This window comes from Microtus pennsylvanicus, chromosome 1 (genome assembly GCF_037038515.1).
Source record: "Microtus pennsylvanicus isolate mMicPen1 chromosome 1, mMicPen1.hap1, whole genome shotgun sequence".
In the NCBI taxonomy this organism is placed as follows: domain Eukaryota; kingdom Metazoa; phylum Chordata; class Mammalia; order Rodentia; family Cricetidae; genus Microtus; species Microtus pennsylvanicus.
This window is the reverse complement of record NC_134579.1, coordinates 109,865,892-109,883,334: the sequence shown is the minus strand read 5'-3', so window position 1 is coordinate 109,883,334 and position 17,443 is coordinate 109,865,892. Positions and strand designations below refer to the sequence as shown.

Below are 17,443 nucleotides of genomic sequence, written 5' to 3'. Positions count from 1 at the left end.
ATGGAGCTCCAAGTGTCGAAACCAAAGGCACAGGGCCACACTCTGTCCGCATCAGTTTCCCCACATGCTGAGGCTGAAGCAAAAATTGCTTGTTTATCTGGACAATGAAGGCCCCTCAGCAGACAAAGCAGGCAGTGTGCAAGGAAGGGAAGGGCAGGTCCTGTATATACGTCACCCACTCAGCCACTGATGAAGACACGTTCACCCACCAATGCTGCCAGAGAGGCCATACCAGACTAGAAAAGGCCAGGGATGTACCATGCTCAAAGGATGAGGGAGCTGGGTTTGGTAGAACACCACCGATCCATTGTTCATCAGGGACAGCCCTAGGGGCTGTGAATTCCTTGGCATCTCTGGCTTCACTCAAGAACTCAGGCTCCAAAGCCTGAGGATGCTTGTGAGCAAAGATGAAGACGCAGAGTTGATGGTGGAAAGCCAAGCTTGTAGGAGCTGAGCAGCAGGATAACTGTTCCACACCATCGTGAGACTTCAAATTAGTGCAGAGTCTAACTCAGAAACATAACTATTCCCCTTTACCTTTTTTCCCTCTCATCTTTGGACAAAATCCTAAGTGTGCCCAGCCCTCTGTGCTTTCTTGTTTTTTGTTTGTTTTGTTTTGTTTTGTTTCTGAAAGCTGTGTAGACCCCACATAGAGCTGTTTCCAGACTTCCATTGTTGGCATTAACTCAACAATTAGGAAGGGTTTCTCTCTCCCCCTTTTCTCTTTCTCTTCTAGGCAGCTGCCAAGATTTACATCTTGCCTGTCCTGTATTTTTTCTCTCAACCTCCAATAAAATAGTCACACTTTAAAATAGTGGAGAGCAGAGGAGCGGTCAGCAGTGGCCAGTGCAATCCCCCTTGCTCTACAGAACTTTGCTCTGGCCTTTCTGTTCCAAACAGCAGAGACTCAGCCTCAGTTGCCCTAAACAGAAGGAAGCAGCCTGTAGGCAGGCATTCAGGGACAACCAGCGCCCAGACAGCACCACCGGAAGTCTTTCTTCCACTGCTGCCATTTGTCTTCCTGTTGGATTGCAGTCACCAGTGCTTAATTTTGCCTTTCTTATTCAGATTTCCTCTTGAAGCTTGTAACTGGACGACTGACCGAACTGGTTCTCCTTATCCCTCTCCACCTGCCTGTCTTGTCTTGCTTGTCTTCCTAGTCCTGAGTAGCATGCTGGTTGTGTTGGCTAGTGAGCTGGCTCTCTCCTCAGGCGTGTCCTGCCTGCTGTATAAGGCATCCCAAGTAACTCACTCACTTTCTCCCTCCCCCTATTCTTTTCTTTGAGATGGGGGTCCCGTGTAGCCTAGGCTGGCCTCCATAACGGAGACTGACCTTCAGCTCTTGAGCCTCCTGCCTCCACCTCCCAAGTCCCAAGACTGCAGGCAACACACCTCTCAGCTTCCCATTTCTAGAAATTCTGTGTAGGTCTCCACACATCCCTGCCTTTCCCCCCTCACCTCTGCTCTCCTAGAGTAGTTTCTGCTTTAATTTCTCTATTTTATTTAATTAGCGATTGTTTTTTTTTCTTGGTTTATTTTAATCCAGTCTTTTCCAGTTGTTCCTGAATCTCTAATATTAGTCTGATCATCTAGGCTTTTAAATTATTATTATTATCAGTAGTAGTAGTACTGTGTGTGTGTGTGTGTGCGCGCGCGCGTGTGTGTGCGTGTGTGCGCACGCACGTGCATGTGCATGCCACAGTGAATGTGTGGAGGTCAGAAGACAAATTTAAGCAGTCCGTCCTGTTTCCTTTCACCTTGACAGTGGGTTTTTGAGATTGAACTCCTGTGGCATCAGGCTTGCAGTCAGGGCTTTGATCCACTCAGCCATCCCACAGACCTCCTGTGTGTATTTTTAACGCGCCTTTTGTGACACCTGCCGCCTACCCACAAATGGAGTTTTGCTTTTATCGGGGAAGCCTTGAGCAGCTGTTGCTTTACCTTGCTCTGCTCCCTAGGAGCTCCGTGTGGTTCCATGTTCACTTGGGTCCAGTTTCCAGTCCGTGTCTCTGCTTCCCTTCCCTGTGGCCCACAGGCAGTGCCACACCAGCCCAGGACTGAATACAGCTTTCTTGTTTCCTCCAGTGGCAGAGAGGAAAGAGATTTTTCAACCTGTCTTATGTAAAGAGGCTCCCACTGCCTCCTCTTGCTGTCACAATAGGGGCTAAGGTGGGTGTGGCCAGGTGAGCAACCAGAAAGGCTCCCACAATCAAGACTGGTCTGGTACACCACAGTGAGCCTTTAGGGAAAGGCTAAGCATAGCTGTTCTGGGTTACTCCTAACCACGATGCTTGGGCACTGGCTGATCCCTGGGTCTCCAGCACAGCACAGCTCTGCTAACTTCTTGCTAACCTGACAGACAAGGGACACGCTGCTTAAACTTGTTGTAGTGGCATCTGCTTTGCAAGAGACACAGCCTCTGAGCTAACCCCTAATATGCATAGGTGCTTTGTTTGTGGTTCCTTCCCCTGTTAGAATTGTAAAGAGTTCCAGGTTTGTCCTGGTGACCAGCAAGTTAAGGCTCTGTCCACGGTGCTGAAGGTGAGGGCTCCCACAGGAAATGCCCAGCAGCATTCCATCTAGGTGGGTCTGTATCCACCATCTCAGTGTATTATTCCTGGACTGTGCATTAGGCAATGTCTGTGCTTACTGAGAACATAGCAAGCATATGAGGACGGAGCCAGAGCACTCAAACTCCCTTCCCTGGTCTCCACAGTGGAAGAGTTTTTATGTATGTTTGGTCCTTGGCTGAACGATTGCAGGTCTTTTTTGGCCTGAACTTTGCTGGTCTGTTGGTCTGTTCTAAGGCAGCTGAGATAAGCCCACCAGGTGTCATAGGCATGTCACTATTGGCCACCTGACAGTCCTGCAAAGAGTGTGCCATGGCACACTTCCAAAGGGAAGATAATTTTGTTTTTCTGTTTCCCCCCACAAAGCAAAAGGCACCTTTAAGACCCTGTGGAAGAATAGGGTGGAGAGGGGAGAAAAATTAGTCAGGGTCCTCTAGAGGAACAGAACTGAAAGAATGAAGATCTACATTAGAAGGGGATTTAGTAGAGTGACTTACTGGCTGTGGTCCAGGTAGTCCAATAATGGCCGGCTCATGATGGAAAAGTAGAGAGCCTGGTACCCTGGAATGACCTCGAGCTCCTTGCTTCCAACTCCATCCCAAGCCCTGGAATAAAAGGCATGCTTTACCACATCTAGGCTAGGCAGTATGGGGAGTCAAACCCAGGACTTCATGAACTCTAGGCAAACATGTTACCAACTGGTCCACATTCCCAGCCCGTAGTTTTCAGTTTCAGGTCTTTGGCTCTGGCAGAATTTCCTGCTTCAGTTTCCCACCTCTACAAGTCTCCATTGTCCTATGAGGCTAATGAAGCCCAGGAACAAATGGTTGGCAGATAACAAAAAGCCGGTCCAGGACTGTGTATGTTTTCTGCATCTGGCTGATGCTGGAGCCGTGTTAGGGTATCTCTTGGATGGAAAGCATATTCACTTCCCCCACCTCACTGACACCAGATCAGGACTCCATGTCACCCTTCCTATTTCTTTGGTGGTGTTCTAGGATGAGTCCCTGGAGATAAGGCACCCCCCCCAAAGTAGTTCTCATGGTCTCTGTCCCTGCAGGAAGCTATAGTCAGCACGTGGCTCCAATTCAGTGATGGCTCAGTGACACCCCTGGACATCTATGACACCAAGGACTTCTCCTTGACGGCCACCTCCTTGGACGAGACTGTCGTGTCCATCCCACAGCCCCTCTCACCTTGGTGGCCCACTGTGGTGGCTGAAGGAGAAGGCCAGGGCCCATTGCTCCGAGTGGACATGTCCATTGCTGAGGCCTGTCAGAAATCCAAACGCAAGAGTGTGCTAGCTGTGGGCATCGGCCACGTGGGGGTCAAGTTTGGATGGGATGATGCTGACGCCATCAAGACTGGCGATAAGGATGAGGAGGAAATAAAGAACCATGCCAGTGATCGCCGGCAGAAGATTCAGGACCTGGACCGCCCAGGCCAGGATGAGCGCTACCATGGCAACTCTCCTGGGGATCGTGAGGAAGGGGCCCTGCTGAGTGCCACCACCACTGCCAAGTCCCTGCTGGATAACAAAGTGGGGAAGAGTGGCAGGCTGGATGGGGCCAGGCTACACAGCATCCCGATAGACTTCACCAACTTCCCAGCCCATGTGGACCTCCCCAAAGCCGGAAGTACACTGGAGGAGAATGGTCTGATGCAGACCGCCCATGGCCTGAGTGACCTGGAGATTGGAATGTACGCCCTCCTGGGGGTCTTCTGCCTGGCCATCCTTGTCTTTCTCATTAACTGCGCCACCTTTGCCTTCAAGTATAGGCACAAACAGGTGCCTCTGGAAGGCCAGGCATCCATGACTCACTCTCACGACTGGGTATGGCTGGGCAATGAGGCAGAACTCCTGGAGAACATTGGGGATGTGTCACCTCCCCAAGATGAACACACGACCATCATAGACCGAGGGCTGGGAGGCTGTGAAGAGAGCAACCACCTGCTTCTCAATGGTGGCTCCCAGAAGCACATGCAGAGCCAGGTCCACAGGCCACCCAGCTCCGGGGGGCGGCAGGGCAGGGAGCTCAGGCAGGAACCTGCAAACTCACCCACCTCCAAGATGAAGAAGGTGAAGTTTGCCACCTTCACCATGCCACCCGAGGACAACTGCCCCACAGTGAACTCTATCCTCAGTGGGGACGATGACATCAAGTGGGTCTGCCAAGACCTAGATGTGGGCACATCTAAGGAACTCAGAACCTATCTGGAGAAATTCCAAGACAATGTGTAGCATTCTGGCCACCTCTCCAACTCGGACAGTGTCCTCCTTTCTTCCTTCCCTCGGCCGAGTAGCTGGATGGAGCAAGCTTCCAGTGGACTGAGAGAGGAAGATTGGGGCCCACAAAATGCCAGCTAGCCGTTTAGAAGCTGGGAAGGGAGGTTTTTATATTAAAGGGTTTTTGTTTTGTTTTGTTTTTTTAGCAGTTGAGGATGGATAGGTTTCCAGAAGTTTGAGTCTCTGGCTCCACAGGGAGGCAGAGTTGATCCATGACAGAACTACTCAGAGGTGAGAGGGTTATTTTCTGACTCAAGATACACTGCAGAAAAGCTACCAAAAATATTTGTTAAAAAAAATACAAAAAATACAAATAAAAAGACACAAGCGACTGTTGGTTTATATTTCTAATAAAGGAACAAAATGTAAACATAGGGCTTGCTAAGAGGCAGCCTCCATTTTAATTCAATCTTCATGTTTCTGAGGACAGCCCATGTCCATCAACCTGGTACCCAGGACGAAGTACATCTTGTACTGGTTGTCTCTTAGGAAGAACAAGAATTTTACATTCAATTCTATATCCCTTTTTGCTTCCATGTCTCCTTCTTGTGGCCTAGGCTTCCATTTGATTGAATTTCATGTTTATTTCCAAGGACCGAGTGGTATATTTTCCTAAATGAAATATAAATTATATTTCTATTCACTAGATAGGGTTTTTTTTTCCCTCTTTTTAGGAAGATCATCAATGAGTCCGAGCTTGATGTTGTAACATTAACCTGTTTTTATATCTCCCTGCTTTGTTGACCTTTTCTGGCTTTTTTTTCTTTAAACAATATAGGAAGTGCTGAGCTCCTCCCATGGGGAGAGCGAGTTCCACAGCCGGCACCAGTTGGGTCAGGCCAGCGGGTGGAAGAGTGTTCACAGCTATCTGAATAGAATGTGGCCAGGAGAAGAGAGCACAGACTGTGACACCCGGCCACTCCCTGTGAAGTCAGAGACTCGGTGTCTCCCTCAGTGTGAACACTGTAGAGAGATGTTAGTCCAATCATAAGGGCAGGGTGTTCAGAGCCAGGCAGATGGGCCATGGCTACCACAAGAGACAGCCAACACTGTACTGAACTAACAGAAAAGATGTTTGGGGGTAGAGTTGAGTTATCGGATTTTATTGGGCAGGGTGAACCAACATAAGCTCAAAATGATAAAAAAAAAAATCTATGTTAGATTGTCAATCAAACTGTGGCTTTGCACAGCGGTGTAACAGCACAGCACAGAATTGTATCCACTCGGAGCAGAGTGATTGCATGAAAAGTGAGCAGATGAACTCCTAGGATGTCCAGGGCCTGGCGCTCCCCATCCATCATCAGAGGGAGAGGACACCCGGTACTGGGACCCTCAGCTGAGCAGCACTCATAGACATACCAGGGGATGGCCATTGTTTTCGTTTTTTTCTATTACTAAAATCTGTAGCTGAGAAAAGGTCCTGGAAGCCTGGTGACCTTGGTTGGACGTTGGACACGTATATTTGTAGCATTTACAGTAGATTTTCAAAGCTATTTATTTAACCCGTGGTGGCAGTTGTCATTAAAACGCTTGCCATGGCTTCACAAATGAGTGTCTCATGGGATTTTCTTGTTTCATCTACTTCCTGCCCTCCAATCCTAACCAGATAGAGCTGAAGCATTCCCCTGTTAAAGAAGAAGCGACACACCTGCCCCTCCCTCGCTTCATTCGCGGTCAGATCCAGAGTTATTTCGATGGAATACAATCTCTATCCTATACCCACTGCCACCTACCTGTCCTCAGGTCACAGCAGGGCAGCTGGAGGCAGCTGGTCACAACCCAGTCAGGAAGCAGAGAGAGACAAATGCTGGTCTCAGCTCATTTTCTCCTTAATATTCAGTTTGGGTTCCCATTCCATGGGATGGGGCTGCACTCGTTCAAGGTGGGTCTTCCCTCCTCAGCTAATCCAGTCTAGAAACTCTCACCCAGACACGCCCAGAGATTTATCCCCTATGTGACTCTAGAACCTGATGAGGTCATCAATGGCAACCATGACTACCCAAATCCCAGGGACCCCCTAAGTGGCAGCTGTCATTAAAGACTTTCAAGAGAGATGGCTCAGTGGTTAAAACACTTGTTGTGCAAGCCTGAGGATCAGAGTTCGGATCCCCAGAGCCCATGGAAATGCTGAGTGTTCATGGTGGCCCATCTGTAATTCTAGCTGCAGAAGGCAGAGACCAGATCCACCAGAGCAAGCTGGCTCTAGAGACACACCGTATCAGTGAGCTCTGGTTTTGCTTGACAGACTTTGCCTCAATGAATAAGGTGAAAGATTAATGGAGGATGATTCGTGACGTCATCCTACAGCCTCCACATGCATGCTCACCCACATACATGCAAGCAAGCATACATATTCACAAATCACTTACAGGGTGAGAGTTAAGTTGTCCAGACCTTCAGTCATCTCTTTCCTCAAGGGTTCACTGCTACTCTGCCCAGCACCAGCTCTGCCCAGCTTTCTTCTTGGTGTGAACTCAGACAGACCATCACGGTCTGTGATGCAGACTGTGCAAACACGGGATACCTAACCCAAGGACCCACTTGTCAGCTCACCTTTCAAGAGAATCTTTTTTTTTTTAATGCAGATGTTTTTCATCTGGGTCTAATGTGGATCACCAATCCACTTAACACCAACTGACTCACTGTACCTTAGCTTGTAAAGGGTGGGGTGATGAAGGAGACTATGAGGCTGTCAGTCAAAGGCAGAGGTGGAAAACTGCAGGCAGATGAGGGCCGCACAGCTGTTCCGGTGTCACCTCCTGTTCCTGGACAGACTCACCCACTCTTCTCATGGTTTTTGGAAATGTGATGGGCTGGCCCAGGGTGTCAACTTAGTTGGTAAATCACTTGGCAGGCAAGCATGAGGACCCAAGTTTGACTCCCCCATCCCAGAACTCACCATCTTATAAAGTCAGGAATGCTGACCCGTGCTTGTAGGCACAAGGGAGGCAGGTGGAACCCTAAGTTTGATGGCCAGCCAGCCTAGCCTACTTGGCAACTTAGAGGCCAGTGAGAGATTCTGTCTCAAAGGAAAATGTGAGCAGTTCCTGAGGAACAACACTTAGTGTTGTCTTCAGACTTCAGCACACACACACACACTGAGGATCAAAATAAAGGAACAGAATACTTCTCAAGTTAACACTAAGACCTTCAGAACTCTATTAACACCAATATTCACTACAGACAAAGTAATAAGAAACTGTTCAATGGGCTTTTATTCTATATCAAGACCTGTGTCAAACTTTGTCCAGTTATCGACCCAGCACAGAAGTGTGAGCCCTCATTCTGACAAGGAATCCAGCTCAAAACATCTTTTAGATTACAGCTAGAATGTAACCGAGCCAGGATTCAGTATCCAAAGAGGATACTTAATTATCATGTGAATGAAAGCTTTACATATATTATCTTGTGTTAAAAATGGAATTTGAGTTATGGAAAAGAAATTCAGATCCACTACACAGCATCTGGGACTTGAAGAAAAGCCCAAAGAAATGAAAGAGATTGAAAAAACTCCCCTCTCCGTGCAGAAAGAGAAATGAATAATTCACCTAATGAGGGTGTCCTCATCTTCAGCAGTGTACACAATTGTGTGTGTGTGTGTGTGTTTGAATTCTCAGAGATTATTGTTATAAACAAGAGTTTCGACTTAATTTTAAAATGTAAAGGAGCCTAAAAACGTTGTTGTTGTTGTTGTTGTTTTAAAAAAAAAACTCTTTTAGAGACATACATGGATCTAATCTACATGGGAAGTAGAAAAAGACAAAAATCTCCTGAGTAAATTTGGAGCATGGGGACCATGGGAGAAGGTTGAAGGGGAGAGGAGAAGCAGGGAGGGGGGCAGAGAAAAATGTAGAGCTCAATAAAAATCAATAAAAAAATTCTTTTGAGACAGTCATATACTGTGGTCCAGGCTAGACTGGAACACAATATGTCCCCCAGGCTGACCTCAAACTCGTAGCAATCCTCCTGCTGCAGCCCCCCTCCCCAATACAGGAGTTACAAATGCTCACCAACATAGCATGTTTTCATAGTTTCAGAAGGTGCTATGTGGGCTGCCGAGGGAGAAGTCACCAAAGGTCTTATCTGTGAATGCTCCAATGAATGCTGACCTGCCAGGCAGGATGAGCCCGCTGGTGAAACAGGGGCAAGACTGTTGATGGGGCAACCACTTGCTCTCTTGACTGGATCGAGGCCTGCTCCGCAGGAGGTGATTCATGCCTGGCACTGGAAACATGGTCAAAATCCATGACTAGGGAAGTCGAAGGAGGGGACCTACTGATAATGATTTTCTATATGTTCACGCTGTCAAACTGCCTTCTAAATAGCTATGTTTATTCCCTTCAATTTGTGCTGCTCCCGACCTTGCAAAGAAGAGCTGCTTACTGCAGTGGGGAGCAGTTAATGCGAAGACACAGTACTAAGAATAGGAGACCAAGTGCTCAGCCATAGACATTTTAGGCTCAGGCAACATTGAAGAAGAGCAGGCAGAAAGAATGTAAGAACAGAGGATGTGGAAGAAGATGCTGTGCTCTAGACATGATGTAGCTGTTGCACATGTAACATGTTATGGTCACCTTCATGAGCTCAAGCCAGTTAAAAACTCCAACATGGAAGGGAAAGGAGAGCCTGGGGCCTCAGCTATAGCTGAGGAACTGTTAGTAGTTGATTGGGATCACTTTTCTTCAGGAGTGTGGCCACTGGTAGATTTCCATGTCCCCGTGGATGACCCCACACCCAAGAATATATGAGCATCACTAATTGGACTCCATGGGTTAAATAAGCAAAAACGAAGGCATGAAATCAGAAAACTATCATGGGTGATTGTGGGGAAAGGTGAAGTGGGGAGTGGAGGGTGAATGTGATCAAGACAGAGTTTGTATAAACGTATGAAATTTTCAAAGGATATGTGAAAATTAATGCTAAAAAAATATTGAGGAGCCGGGTGGTGGTGATACACGCTTTTAACCCCAGCACTCCAGGAGGCAGAGGCAGGCGGATCTCTGTGAGTTCGAGGCCATCCTGGTCTACAGAGCAAGTTCTAGGACAGGCTCCAAAAGCTGCACAGAAAAACCGTGTCTCGAAAAACTAAGCAAAACAAGAACTATTAAGGAGAGAGAAGCAGATGGTACTCAGAAAAGTTTTGATGAGACTGAGAACTGATCAAAGAGGGCAATGAAAGCCGCTTAGAAGAATGAGGCTTGCCCTGAGCCTGTCGGTGCATCTGAGATAGGAGCCTCTGGAGACGCAATGCAGAAGGGAGTCTGGGAGTGAAGACCGATACGGACAGGTGTGAAAATGACACAGACCAGGACACAGCAGAACAAAAACTAAACCCAGTGGGGCTGCAGAGATGAGTTTCCTGTGTACACGACACGGCTGGGTCACATGCATGATCCATGTCCCCCTCCTTGCACAGCCATGAAAGACCATGCTGGAAGAGGCCAGAGGCCAGATGCCACCAACACGATAGCTCGAAAATCAGGCACATTTATTCCGGGTTGCACAGTGCCTGATCACTTGGCTGCAGCCCTCTTGTGTTGAATTTGAGGAGGCTGCCTTGAGCTTGCCAAAGTGTTTGCTGCAAGAGGCTCAGAGTCATTACTTTTAAACAGCAAAACCTAAAGCAAACCTGGGAGACTCAAGGAGCTGACAGCTGAAGTCTACGTACAGACAGATATGTGGACTGGAAAATCCTGTGCCAAGAGAGACTTGGAGACAGAGACAGAGGCCAGTTTCTCCCAGCACCACTTTGCTTTGGGGTAGAACCTTAGATTACATTTCAGAGACTGAGACACATGATGGCATCTTTTTTCCAATTTATTTTCCACCAAACAAAATGTTTTATCCAAAAGCCTTTTGCTTCCCCTGTCAAAAAAAAAGTCTCGAGGTAAAAGGGAATTACCGGATTGTGAAATTTCATTGATTTTTTTTTTAAGTCCAGGTTAAGCTGAGGGTCATGGTTTCCCTTCTCTGTCCTTCAAATGTCCCAGGATCTGCTGTGCTTCAAATGTCCCAGGAGGCTTCAGAAACTGTGAGGTTTAAGACACTGCAGAGGCCTGTGGCTAACTGAGGTTTTCTTCAGCCAAAGAGAGAAGGGACCACTGTGCCAATGGTGAAAGTGTGGGGGCACATGGGGTGTACACAGACATAGCAAAGCAAAGACACAGAGGGGATAAAGTCAGTCAACAAATATGGAGCTCATACTATAGGCAAAGATGCCATGTAAGCAGGCTGAATAACAAGAGACAGGAGACTCAGTGGGTTTAGGGCTCGCCCTGATCCAGCAAGGACAATATTCAGCCAGGTACAGTACACAGCAGAACTCCAGCAAGGGTGTTTTGCAAGTCTAATTCCTTTATTCCTGAGACTCCAGCAGAAATGGTCGCCACCATGCACAGCTACCACATGCATGCGCAAGCCCTTTGCAGACTTCTTACCTTTGTCAGTTATGTCTCTCATTAATGTGGCAAAATTTATGACAAAAGCAATGGGAAAAGATTCATTTTGGTTCATGGCTTCTGGGGTTCAGTCAGTCATGGTGGGGAAGACAGAACACAGTGACATAGCCTAGAACAGAGGCTTCTCACACAGAGCCCACATGAGGAGGGAGCTTTAAGTAGGACCTTGTCCACCGGACAGGGCTTTTTCCTTCCTGAGTGTTGAGATTGAAGGTGGCCACCACACCCAGCCTGCATGTGAGTTTTTGTGTGAACTCTCTGTCCTCCATTCTTAACACATCCCTGTCTCTGTTCCTGCCTGGAGACACACAGACAAGGATCAAAACCCCAGACCTTCCATTGCCTCTTCTTCTATATCCTTCTGTACACAGCTGTCTCCATCACCTCTTCTATATCCTTCTGTACACAGCTGTCTCCATCACCTCTTCTATATCCTTCTGTGCACAGCTATCTCCAATGCCTCTTCTATATCCTTCTGTGCACAGCTGTCTCCAATGTTTCTTCTATATCCTTCTGTACACAGCTGTCTCCATCACCTCTTCTATATCCTTCTGTACACAGCTGTCTCCATCACCTCTTCTATATCCTTCTGTGCACAGCTGTCTCCAATGCCTCTTCTATATCCTTCTGTGCACAGCTATCTCCAATGCCTCTTCTATATCCTTCTGTGCACAGCTATCTCCAATGCCTCTTCTATATCCTTCTGTGCACAGCTATCTCCAATGCCTCTTCTATATCCTTCTGTGCAAGCTATCTCCAATGCCTCTTCTATATCCTTCTGTGCACAGCTATCTCCAATGCCTCTTCTATATCCTTCTGTGCACAGCTGTCTCCATCACCTCTTCTATATCCTTCTGTACACAGCTATCTCCAATGCCTCTTCTATATCCTTCTGTGCACAGCTATCTCCAATGCCTCTTCTATATCCTTCTGTGCACAGCTATCTCCAATGCCTCTTCTATATCCTTCTGTACACAGCTGTCTCCAATGTTTCTTCTATATCCTTCTGTACACAGCTGTCTCCATCACCTCTTCTATATCCTTCTGTGCACAGCTGTCTCCATCACCTCTTCTATATCCTTCTGTGCACAGCTATCTCCAATGCCTCTCCTATATCCTTCTGTGCACAGCTATCTCCAATGCCTCTTCTATATCCTTCTGTGCACAGCTGTCTCCATCACCTCTTCTATATCCTTCTGTGCACAGCTATCTCCAATGTTTCTTCTATATCCTTCTGTACACAGCTGTCTCCAATGTTTCTTCTATATTCTTCTGTGCACAGCTGTCTCCATCACCTCTTCTATATCCTTCTGTGCACAGCTATCTCCAATGCCTCTTCTATATCCTTCTGTGCACAGCTGTCTCCATCACCTCTTCTATATCCTTCTGTGCACAGCTATCTCCAATGTTTCTTCTATATCCTTCTGTACACAGCTGTCTCCAATGCCTCTTCTATATCCTTCTGTGCACAGCTGTCTCCATCACCTCTTCTATATCCTTCTGTACACAGCTATCTCCAATGCCTCTTCTATATCCTTCTGTGCACAGCTATCTCCAATGCCTCTTCTATATCTTTCTGTGCACAGCTATCTCCAATGCCTCTTCTATATCCTTCTGTACACAGCTGTCTCCAATGCCTCTTCTATATCCTTCTGTGCACAGCTATCTCCAATGCCTCTTCTATATCCTTCTGTGCACAGCTGTCTCCAATGCCTCTTCTATATCCTTCTGTACACAGCTGTCTCCATCACCTCTTCTATATCCTTCTGTGCACAGCTGTCTCCAATGCCTCTTCTATATCCTTCTGTGCACAGCTATCTCCAATGTTTCTTCTATATCCTTCTGTACACAGCTGTCTCCATCACCTCTTCTATATCCTTCTGTGCACAGCTGTCTCCAATGTCTCTTCTATATCCTTCTGTACACAGCTGTCTCCATCACCTCTTCTATATCCTTCTGTGCACAGCTATCTCCAATGCCTCTCCTATATCCTTCTGTGCACAGCTATCTCCAATGCCTCTTCTATATCCTTCTGTGCACAGCTATCTCCAATGCCTCTTCTATATCCTTCTGTGCACAGCTATCTCCAATGCCTCTCCTATATCCTTCTGTGCACAGCTATCTCCAATGCCTCTTCTATATCCTTCTGTGCACAGCTATCTCCAATGCCTCTTCTATATCCTTCTGTGCACAGCTATCTCCAATGCCTCTTCTATATCCTTCTGTGCACAGCTATCTCCAATGCCTCTCCTATATCCTTCTGTGCACAGCTATCTCCAATGCCTCTTCTATATCCTTCTGTGCACAGCTATCTCCAATGCCTCTTCTATATCCTTCTGTGCACAGCTATCTCCAATGCCTCTCCTATATCCTTCTGTGCACAGCTATCTCCAATGCCTCTTCTATATCCTTCTGTGCACAGCTATCTCCAATGCCTCTTCTATATCCTTCTGTGCACAGCTATCTCCAATGCCTCTCCTATATCCTTCTGTGCCCAGCTGTCACCTGTAGCAATAATGAAAGTCAGGGGAAGCATCACTGAGTCTGCTGAGGTTTAGAGACTCTACCTTTCTGGTCAGTTCCAGATATGGAGATATGGAAGTACTTGGACCACAGACTACATCTGGGCATTGAGGATTGTTGGGATAAGACAGAGACAGTGGGAGTTGAGTGAGAAACAGGGTAGTGGAGAGCCAGAGAGATCATACTCCTGAAGCCATCACAGATGGTGGCAGCAGAAGCCACAACTGACATGCTCTAGGGGAAGCAACCCCTGCCTCCTGGTCAAACCTAGCTAGAGGTGGGTCGCTGTGTCACCAGAATCTTAGAAGCTATGGAGAAATAGAAGAGAGCTGGTCACCATGTCTGCTTTGCAGATGGTAGAGATTTGCCTCGCTCAGGGTTTTTGGCTATCAACGTTGTTGACAGATATGCCTGGCTCGCACCTCAGCTTCATATAGTTACACAGCTGCATATAGTCACCCTAAAGAATAGGGAGCAGGAGTTCACACAAAAACTCTTACATAAGCTGGGTGAGGTACAGACTTTAACCTCAACATTCAAGAGAGGGGAAATCCCATTAGAGTGGACAAGATAATGGTAACGCTGCCACCTTTATCTTGCCACCAAGCCTTGTCGTGCCCGCCTCTACCAGCAAGGAAGACGCAACACCGGAGCTCTTCTTGCAAGCAGTTTATTCAGGACCTTGTTCACAGCAATCTTTCTCCTTCTCTTTCTATTTCTCTCCCCGGGCAAACCTTTCCCAGCCCTTAAAAAGGCACAGGCCGCCAACCCCGGATTGCCAGGTGGGCACTGCCCATAGGTCCACGCATATGCAAGCAGCTGACAATCATTGCGTGATACTAGCATGAATCAGGCCTTAGCCATAACAGGAGCTGATTATCACAGAGAGCACTCGCTTTCGGGATCACGGAGGGCGGAAGCCAGCACCATCAGGTGCGGCTCCACACAGCTCTCTACATCACCATCAGGTGCGGCTCCACACAGCTCTCTACATCACCATCAGGTGCGGCTCCACGCAGCTCTCTACATCACCATCAGGTGCGGCTCCACGCAGCTCTCTACATCACCATCAGGTGCGGCTCCACGCAGCTCTCTACACATCGCCATCAGGTGCGGCTCCACGCAGCTCTCTACATCACCATCAGGTGCGGCTCCACGCAGCTCTCTACATCACCATCAGGTGCGGCTCCACACAGCTCTCTACATCACCATCAGGTGCGGCTCCACGCAGCTCTCTACATCACCATCAGGTGCGGCTCCACGCAGCTCTCTACACATCGCCATCAGGTGCGGCTCCACACAGCTCTCTACATCACCATCAGGTGCGGCTCCACGCAGCTCTCTACACATCGCCATCAGGTGCAGCTCCACGCAGCTCTCTACAAAGCCTGACTATCGGGGACCCACATGGGGGAAGGAGAGAACCAACTCCTGCAGGTCATACTCAAACATCCATATACAGGTTATAGCACAACCCCTCCACATACAAGATAAGTAAATGCTGAATGTTTTTTTAACTTACATGCAATGTTTCTGGGCTCACCATAATAACCAAAAAGTGGATACAGACTGAATGTCTATGGATGAATAAACAAGGTGTGGTCTAGTCTCAGGATGAAATATTATTCAGCCACAAAAAGGAACTATATGCTGACATGTGCTGCAATGTGAATAAGTCTTAGACATTATGAAGAATGAAAGCAAGCCCAGGAGAACCATGGATCGTAGGGAACATCCAGGAGAATAAAAAAGAGGAGTGTTCTAGCTCCTTTCCGTTTGCTGTGATAAAACGCTCTAACCAAAAGCAACTCAGGGAAGGAAAGTGGTTATTTTAGTTTGTACAATCAGGTCACAGGCCATCATTAAGAGAAGTCAGGGCAGAAACTCAAGTCAGGATCTTGAACGCAGGCCTGCTTACTGATCAAGGAACTCTCTCCCAGTCAAGCAAGTCAAGCAGGAACCATGGAGGGTGCTGCTTGCTGACTCACAGGCCAGCTCATGCTTTCACAGGAGTAACCTACCCAGGGAATGGTGCTGCCCACAGTGGGCTGGGCCCTCCTGCATCAATCAAGACAATTCCCCGGGGCTGGAGAGATGGCTCAGAGGTTAAGAGCATTGCCTGCTCTTCCAAAGGTCCTGAGTTCAATTCCCAGCAACCACATGGTGGCTCACAACCATCTGTAAAGAGGTCTGGTGCCCTCCTCTGGCCTGCAGACATACACACAGATAGAATATTGTATACATAATAAATAAATAAATAAATAAATATTTAAAAAAAAGACAATCCCCCACAGACATGCATGCACATGGATCAATCTCATGGGGAAATTCTTCAATGGAGATTCCCTTTTCAGATGACTCTAGGCCGTGTTCAGTTGACAGAGAAAGATAGCTAGGACAAGAAGTAATCATTGCTTAAAGTGAGTGAGAATGGGGACTACAGAGGTGACAGCTATGTCTCTTTCTTCTTGAGTGATGAAACTATTCTAAAATTGTGACAGTTCATAGCTCTTGGAGTAGACTGCAGACTGCTGAACTATACGCTTGAGAATAAAATTTGGCTCAGGTTATGAGTGTGTCTTAGTTAGGGTTTCTATAGCTGTGAAGAGACATTGTGACCATGGCAACTCTTATAAGGGAAAATGTTTAACTGGGGCTGGGTTACAATTTCAAAGGTTTAGTCCATTGTCATCATGACGGTGCATAGGCAGACACGGTGCTGGAGAAGGAGCTGAGAGTTCTACATCTTGATCCACAGGCAGTAGAAGCAACTGTGTCCCACACTGGGTGTGCTTGAGCAAATGAGACCTCAAAGCCTGCCTGCACACTGACACGCTTCCTCCAACAAGGCCACACCTCCTAATAGTGCCCCTCCCTACTGGCCAAGCATTCAAACACATGGGTTTGTGGGTCATACCTATTCAAACCACCACAGAGTGACAACGGTCAAAGCCATTCATAACCCAGTTCCTTCCGCTGGTAATTGGTAATGATGTGTGGCTTCAAATGCCATTGAGATTTTCTAATTTGGTGAAAATAAAACACTTGTCAGGTCTCTCATGGCACTCTGAATCTGCTCAGGGGAGGGGAGAGGAGAATTGCTGGTCACATGGCTAACTCCTATGGTGAATAGCCCCTCCCTTGTCCTTCCTTGTTCTGTTGAGGCTGGATGTGAGACCCCAGCACAGATTGACTGCTGTCTGGATAGTGCCGACAGCAAGTTCTCCTCCTGTGAAGAAAAATGAATCGAGACGTGACTCTGAAGGTTCCTGAGAGACCAGGGCAGACTGGCAAAGTCAGAGTGGATCTGAGCACCTGTGTTCAGCTCACCCAGTGCTTCTGAGGAAGTCAACTCCTTCCTAATGGTTTGTACCAGCGGAGGATCACACTCTGCATTCTCTTGTTCTCTCCTGCCTTTCCGCCCCAGGGGGAGGAAAAATATCGCTCCATTCAAGGCACCTGGAAGCAAACTGGGAACTCATGCCTCTGATCAGCCTACAAAGACTTTTTCATTAAATGAGAGAGAGAGAGAGAGAGAGAGAGAGAGAGAGAGAGAGAGAGAGAGTTTTGCTTTCCTACCCAAGTCACCAGTTGTATTTCTTTTT

General features: G+C 47.5%; 1 protein-coding gene across 2 annotated transcripts in view; it reads left to right on the top strand.

The window, feature by feature from the left end:
- Tmem132c (transmembrane protein 132C) overlaps nucleotides 1-6,405 on the top strand; it is a 317,389-nt gene extending 310,984 nt beyond the window's left edge. For both annotated transcript variants that reach the window (XM_075978117.1, XM_075978107.1), the window contains exon 9: nucleotides 3,631-6,405. In XM_075978117.1, coding sequence (XP_075834232.1) covers nucleotides 3,631-4,812 — 1,182 coding nt within the window. In that variant the 3' untranslated portion in view covers nucleotides 4,813-6,405. The remainder of the gene's footprint in view (nucleotides 1-3,630) is intronic.
- Nucleotides 6,406-17,443: the final 11,038 nt, after the last annotated feature.